Source organism: Portunus trituberculatus, chromosome 47 (genome assembly GCF_017591435.1).
Source record: "Portunus trituberculatus isolate SZX2019 chromosome 47, ASM1759143v1, whole genome shotgun sequence".
Classification (NCBI taxonomy): domain Eukaryota; kingdom Metazoa; phylum Arthropoda; class Malacostraca; order Decapoda; family Portunidae; genus Portunus; species Portunus trituberculatus.
In genome coordinates, this window is record NC_059301.1 from 2651073 (window position 1) to 2658948 (window position 7876).

At 47.6% G+C, this 7876-nt stretch overlaps 1 protein-coding gene across 5 annotated transcripts in view; it reads left to right on the forward strand.

Moving 5' to 3' along the window:
- The window catches only part of LOC123520635 (homeotic protein distal-less-like), a 100664-nt gene extending 95426 nt beyond the window's left edge, over positions 1 to 5238 (forward strand). For 2 of the 5 annotated variants that reach the window (XM_045283108.1, XM_045283109.1), the window contains one exon: positions 3503 to 5238. In XM_045283108.1, the coding sequence (XP_045139043.1) occupies positions 3503 to 4435 (933 nt within the window). In that variant the 3' untranslated portion in view covers positions 4436 to 5238. Of the gene's footprint in view, positions 1321 to 3502 lie in introns of those variants that run through there. The other 3 variants (XM_045283110.1, XM_045283112.1, XM_045283111.1) reach the window with 2 other exon arrangements.
- The last annotated feature ends 2638 nt before the right edge of the window (positions 5239 to 7876 follow it).

Sequence of the window (7876 nt, forward strand, 5' to 3'; positions counted from 1 at the left end):
GGGACATGAAGCCTCCCGCGTCGGCGCCCTACATGTACTCCTGGTACGCCCCGGACCAGCAGCACCTCCTGACCTAGGCCGCCACGCCAGCACCGCCCGCAGGGCTGCACCGCCGCTCTGCGTGGCCCAGATACGGCCCGCCGTGTGGCCTGCGTGGCCCGAGGCATCAGAGCCGGGACCAAAGATGACTAGCAGAGCCCAAGGGCATCCCAAAGATTTTGTGCAATATGCTCGCCATATTGGCGATGATACGGTGGAGGGCGGCCGGGCAAGAGGGCCAGAGAGTCCTGCGCGACTCACCGCCGGTGGGCGCCTTGAAGCCAGAGCCTAGTGGCGTCTAGTGGGGCTGAGTGCCAAGTGTGAAGTGGTGGCTGTGCCCTGTCAGCTCTGATGACTGTGCCACCCTGCCAGTCAAGCTTTATGAGGAACATGTGCGCCTCTCACTGCTGTTGTGTACATGTGAAGTGAATGTATAGTGACGAAGGGCTTGGTTCTCCTTTTTGCCTTGCCTTACACCATTAGTGTTTCCTCGTGACCAGCTTTTGGCCACAGTGGTGTAGTAACGTGACGTGTGAGACAAGTACTGTACTTAAACACAAAACATAATATCTTCATTATCGTCGCATCGCAAGAGGCAAAGGGAAGACAAGTCCTTCACGCTCGGCGGTTCGGGCCTCCCGCTAAAGACGCCACCAGCAGTACTAAAACCTAGCTATCGGGAACCACTACCGTGAACTCCTACAGCCTTTATGAGGACCCTGTGTGAGTAATGAGGCTTGTTTGGTGACCCAAGGACGGCTGAGTGTTGTGGTGGTGCAGTGAGGTGATATTCTGAAGCACAGTCCGAGTGGACGCAAGTCAGACACAACACACTCGCCATTGTCTTGACCAATACAAAAAGATGAGACCCTCACGTCGCAGGTGCTTGACGCCACTCTTGGCCGGCCCCTCTCCACATCTGCACACATGACTATGTCTTGCGAAGTCCCTCAGAGGACACGCCCTCGGCAGTCCTCACGCTGCCGACCGAAGAATGCCAAATGAAAGCCGAGTATTACGTGTCTCCGCGCCGGCTGCAGCACCTGTCTCTCCTACGCCGCTGAAGCGCCGGCTGTATCTCGTCTCATGTTTATTTATGTTTAATTGTACATATTCAGACCACTGTTTCCCTTCACATCTCTCTTCCTCTCTTCTTCTAAATCCCAGTTATTCATTCTGTCTCTTTCGCGTTGTACAAAGCTGTGCTCAAAGTAACTTAAAATATTTTTTGATGTAAATGCGTTTATGTTCCATATTCAGTGTAATAAACGTAATGATGAAGACGGCTCTTTCTTCCCACCTCATTTCCATGGTACTAATGTGCGAACCTGTTCTTATATTCATATAATACCCGAGTATATTTGTAGATGAATAATGTAAAGTGTGTGTGTGTGTGTGTGTGTGTGTGTGTGTGTGTGTGTGTGTGTGTGTGTGTGTGTGTGTGTGTGTGTGTGTGTGTGTGTGTGTGTGTATGTGTATGTATGTGTATGTATGTGTGTGTGTGTGTGTGTGTGTGTGTGTGTGTGTGTGTGTGTGTGTGTGTGTGTGTGTGTGTGTGTGTGTGTGTGTGTGTGTGTGTGTGTGTGTGTGTGTGTGTGTGTGTGTGTGTGTGTGTGTGTGTGTGTGTGTGTGTGTGTGTGTGTGTGTGTGTTTGAAATGGGAAGTACTAAGAGTTGTCCTTATCTCTGTCTAAGCTGCATGCACACACACATTAGCAATAAGGCAGATGTAATGTTTAGAGTAGTGCTGGCAGCTTCACCACACACACCGGGCCTCTGCTGCACGCTGCACCTCTCTTGACGCCGAAACACACCGGTGTATACCCTGTGATGCAAAGGTAACACGAAACATATGTACGAGTAAATAGTTTGTCTAAGTAATTTATGTAAGTCGATGTGTGTGTCACGTTCCCGCCTTATCATCTGAAAGTGTGTTGTATTGGATAAACTCTCAAAAGAATACATAAACCTGAATAAGAAACAGAATTGTGTAAAGATTACATGCACAAAAAACACTGCACGTATACAGACTTCCCGGGACGAAGAGCAGGAGCAATGTATTCCATGCAACATTATTCAATGAAGGACATACAAAGAAAACTAGATACACTGTAGAACAGTGCGAGAGGCCTCGAGCTCGCGAGCACTTTTGTGTGTGTGTGTGTGTGTGTGTGTGTGTGTGTGTGTGTGTGTGTGTGTGTGTGTGTGTGTGTGTGTGTGTGTGTGTGTGTGTGTGTGTGTGTGTGTATTCGATTGCTTTAATTACGAGTGACACAAGACGCGTAGTTAGTGTAGCACCGGTGCGGGGAACCGACACTGTCCTTAATGTTGAATTTGCGAGCACATCATAAAGACAGAGCACACAATGCACACAGAAACACCCTGGGTAGCTTAGAGAGTGTGGGAGTCAAAAGGGTGCACACAGCCTGACAGAACAAGTCACTCCACAACGCAACTCTTATTTCCTATCCCTTGTATCTTTGTGCATGTGCTGTCCACTCACTCCGTCTATAGTACTCTGTTATTAATTAACTGTTTCGTAAAGACTAAAAAGGAAGCTCATGCAAATAATTTACTCGGTGTTCTAACCAAATACCCAGTAAATTAAACTTCTACATCTTTCCCACCAAGGGGCTCCCACTGGTACTGTCTTGTCGCGACGCTCAGCTTCCACGATGATCTCTACAACACTGGCAATGCTGCGCACCGTTCTTTATAATGTAGACCATTCATGATTATATATTTTTTTTTACTTCTCAGCTTAATTGGAGCATTGGGTGTATCTATAGTTCAGTAGACACATAAAAGGTCTCAAAAAATAATCAGCTTACACACAGCTCAAGTAATGACAACTCTAATAATTAATTAGCGGGATGAGTCTCAGACTGACATGATTTTACTAAACTTTAAAAATCAAACTTTGCCCTGAAAATTTTTTTTTTCATGCGCTAAAATTGATCCAAGAGTTACAGTGAACCAGCCAGTCAACATTAATCATTCCTTACGGAGACTAGGAATGCGGGAAGCTACAATCTATCCAGGAGCCTCCTCCCCGCCGCCAGACAGCGGCTACTTGTTTCCATGAAGGAGTCAGTCTCTCGCTTTGATACAAACAAATGTCATTAACAAGGCTCCAAGCTGGTGATGGCGGTGCAGGTAGTGACTCCCCGGTCCTCCTAATGACAGACTCAGTGGGTTGCCTCGTTCAGGCCGCCCCGCCCCGTCCCTTTCTCCGCAAATCCCGAGGCAGGCTAGAGAGGTCATGAGGTCGCTGGTGTTGTAGACAGATGGTTGGGTAAGCCAGCACGTCGCTCGCTGCTTTTAATCCTCCTTCCCCACCCTACCATTCCCAGCCACCACTCAGCCCATGCCAGTACCCAGAGCCTTCCCAACCCGCCCCCCTCACTTTGCTCTTGGAAAAGGACATCCAGGAGGCGTCTAACACTTCTCTGTTCTCTTTCCAGGTGAAAGTTTGGTTCCAAAACAGAAGATCAAAATTCAAAAGGATGAAAAAGGCGGCAGGTACTGGAAGTGGTGGTGGCGGCGGTGCTGATGTGCCACAGGGTGTTCAAGGATTCCCTCTCTCCTCTTCACCGAGGGGAGGCACGCCCCCCTATCAGACTTGTACTTCGCTTCCTCCTCCAAGCCCTATACACAATGACTCGGATATTTTCCAGCCCCCCTCTCTGCCCTGCTCCCAGACCCCAGCTCTTACCCCTCTCTCCCAGGCCCACCAGCTGGGCCCCGAGGCCGAAACCAAACACACGCCACACTCCAACTTCGAGCACCCACATGTCAAATCTGAGTTTCTGACCACACCCTCCCATTCCTCCGTGGCGCCCTCACCACACACCTATCCCCCCACTCCCCACCACTCACCTGGAGGGGGCTCATTCCTCTCCTTGGTGGGCGACCCTCAGTACCCTTCCCCCTCGGAGTCCCCTCAGCCCCATCAGTCCTACAGTAGTTACTCCACGCTGCTTCCCCACTCAGTCTCCCCACATCTCCACCAACACTACGCTTCGTATTCAAACTCACCTCATCCTCACTCCGGCCAGATGCCCCCGCACGCCCACGGGCCTCCCCAGCATCCGCCCACGCCCACCAGCCAGTCTCACGACTCCCACGGCTCCCCCAGCATGTGTGCCCCTGGTCCTCCCGGGGCGTCGTGCCCGCCCCCGCCCCAGCACCACATGAACCACCCGCCTCACGCCGGCTACATGCCGCCCACTTCCATAGCACCGCCGCCCGTGTCCTCCGCAGACCACATGGCGCTGCCTCCGCCCTCCTCGTCGCCTGGCCTGGTCGCTGCCCACCACTGGGACATGAAGCCTCCCGCGTCGGCGCCCTACATGTACTCCTGGTACGCCCCGGACCAGCAGCACCTCCTGACCTAGGCCGCCACGCCAGCACCGCCCGCAGGGCTGCACCGCCGCTCTGCGTGGCCCAGATACGGCCCGCCGTGTGGCCTGCGTGGCCCGAGGCATCAGAGCCGGGACCAAAGATGACTAGCAGAGCCCAAGGGCATCCCAAAGATTTTGTGCAATATGCTCGCCATATTGGCGATGATACGGTGGAGGGCGGCCACAGCAGCACCACACAGCCATGCTGCCGCACGCTGCTGCTGCACACTGTTGGTGCCACTTCGTCTAGAACACATTTCAGAAAGAGAAATCAGTTGAAGGACTCATTATGGATTCATGGGGTGCCTCCTTACCAAATGTCGTGTGTGTGTGTGTGTGTGTGTGTGTGTGTGTGTGTGTGTGTGTGTGTGTGTGTGTGTGTGTGTGTGTGTGTGTGTGTGTGTGTGTGTGTGTGTGTGTGTGTGTGTGTGTGTGTGTGTGTGTGTGTGTGTGTGTGTGTGTGTGTGTGTGTGTGTGTGTGTGTGTGTGTGTACAAGAGTGTTTCAGTGCTCCTTGCGACACAATCGGTCAGCACAGGTCGTTCGTCGCCACATCATGTATCATTCTCGACACGAGCGTCGGGAATAATGAATGTCGATAAAACACCGAACTTTACCGTGTCCTTGGTGGGCAGGGGAATCCCGCCTTCCCTCGCCGCTGTGTGTCAGTCACTGTGTATAACAAGAGCTGTGTCGTCCCGCACTCAGTAAACAGGAACTGCACATACAAAACATACACAAATATTGTCCACGTTCAGGAATATAGTTAGAGAGAAAACAATAAAAGTTAAAAAAACACAGAGAGTTTCTCTACACTCCCTGACTCCCTTCCCAATTCTCCTGGACCACAACACCAAGACAATGTTCTTCTGATGTGAAGCAAAAAAATAAAAAGTAAGCAGCTTTCAAATAGATGAAAATCGTGATGAGGGATGAGATGATAAGAGTAGCAAATTTTTTGCCCAATAAGTAAAATATGTAATACAAGAAGAAAATCCTAGAAAGTATTAAAAAGAGAGTATGTAGAATCTTGAACTGCTGCGCGGAGGAGGAACTGAGGGACGCGACTGCTCAGTATGGTGGTGTGGAACTGCGAAGACGAGCAGGTCCCAGGTACGTATGTGTGAAAAGGGAGGTGGACGTGGCGTATACAAGATGGAACATGTTCAGAGTATGAAGATGGTGATGGTGCTGCTGATGCGACTGCTACTGCTATTGATAATTATACAAATCTTTCATCAACAACAACAACAACAACAAAACAATAAAAACAACTACTGCTACCTTTACTGTTACTGTTCCTACCACTACCACTTCATTTCCTTACGGTGATATTATCAATATCATCAGCATCATAACCACTATCAGTATATCACCACTTACACATACACTACTATATACTTCAATACACTTCATTAAGTTAGGTATTCAATGACTAACATAAATAAATGAACAAATAATAACACTCTTAATAGCAATTATTTATCACCATCGGCAACATAAAAGACTATCAAAAGGACTTACAGTATCAGCCTTAAAAAAAAAAAAAAGAGTTGCAGCGAAATCTTCCTAACGCCGATGTAAACCAAGGCATGAAAATATAAGAAAGCGAGGACATTACAAGGAACCCTCAATGTCATGAAATACTCAAGGAACCAAAACCCGCCATGTGAGGACGACTGGATTGAAGGTGAATGTTAGGACCGTATTCAGAAACGCTTTCCTCACTCACCACAACAGTTCTCCAAGGCCACAGACACAAGTAGCTTCGTTTTCAAAAACGTTTTCCTGTTAATAAGGTAGAAATTTTAATATATCATTGGAACTGTAAAATACCATAAAAAAAAAAATCGTGTCGCATCAATTGAGACCATTTGCAAGTAGTGGAGGTTCGGCCTAAAATGTTTCATGCATTTAGTTTCCCTCAAGATGCATGAGGTGCACTAGAACTCTTCAGACTATAGGGAAAACTACAGCAGCTGTGCAAGGCTAAAGACAGCGGAGGTAAACATTATTTATTTCATGGGGCTACACGGAACACACAGCATAACATAACACTACATGAAGGAACACAACAGAACATAGTATAACCTCAGTATAGTCAGGAGCTTCACATAGAGCTACTAGTAACATAACACTGGAAAAGGTAACATAGCATGACGGAGCGAATTCTAGCATGATACAATAACAATGAAATATAGTTTAGTTCGTATTTCTAACCGCCTTCTTCTTTCATCAGGCTAAAGAAATGATCGGTCCAGTTTTTGAGTTTTACAAATTGATAATAGAGAAACCTTGTTAAATTTTCAATAAAAATAAAAACCTTCAATAATGTCTACTATAGCATAGTGAATGTAAGAAATAAGACGACGAAGTGCTTAGAATATTCAGAATTAAAGTAAAGAACATTCTGTGGACCCTAGAGGAACATAGTGAAGCATAACGTAACATAACATGGCATAAAATATGAGCATAACAAAAGAACACAGCGCAACATGGAGTACAATACGAGATAACAAAACAACACAACAACACCCGCAAAAAATATTGCGCTGCAACACCTCACACACACACACACACACACACACACAAACAGACTGAAGGTAGGACCGAATACAAGTAACTCACTATAACTCGCTGCTCCTTGCTGGACTCAATTATCGAGCACGCAACGCGACGAGTGACTGCAACAAATAGTAAGTATACACACAAAAATAAACATTGAGTCAACGTAACACTGAAAACTGCAATGCAAGGACAAGACTTCGTGCGTACGACATTTTTGCGATAATAGATAAAAAAAAAAAAAGCAGCCTTAGAGGGGATTTCGGGGAAGGGGAAGGGCAAGTAAACGACAATAGGGAATGAAGATAAATTGATGTGACTTCTGAGATGTGAAAAAAAGGAGTGACAGAAAGAGAAAAACGAAAACAAACAATATTTTTCTTCTTCACCGTCCACTCACTAATAAGTAAAAAAAAAAAAAAAGTAATAGCAAGGAAAAAAAGGTAATGAAAAATGTGTATGTGTTTGATTGTACATGTGTGTGTGTGTGTGTGTGTGTGTGTGTGTGTGTGTGTGTGTGTGTGTGTGTGTGTGTGTGTGTGTGTGTGTGTGTAATTCACTGTTTGATCTGCTGCAGTCTCTGACGAGACAGCCAGACGTTACCCTACGGAACGAGCTCAGAGCTCATTATTTCCGATCTTCGGATAGGCCTGAGACCAGGCACACACCACACACCGGGACAACAAGGTCACAACTCCTCGATTTACATCCCGTACCTACTCACTGCTAGGTGAACAGGGGCTACACGTGAAAGGAGACCCACCCAAATATCTTCACTCGGCCGGGGAATCGAACCCCGGTCCTCTGGCTTGTGAAGCCAGCGCTCTAACCACTGAGCTACCGGGCCGTGTGTGTGTGTGTGTGTGTGTGT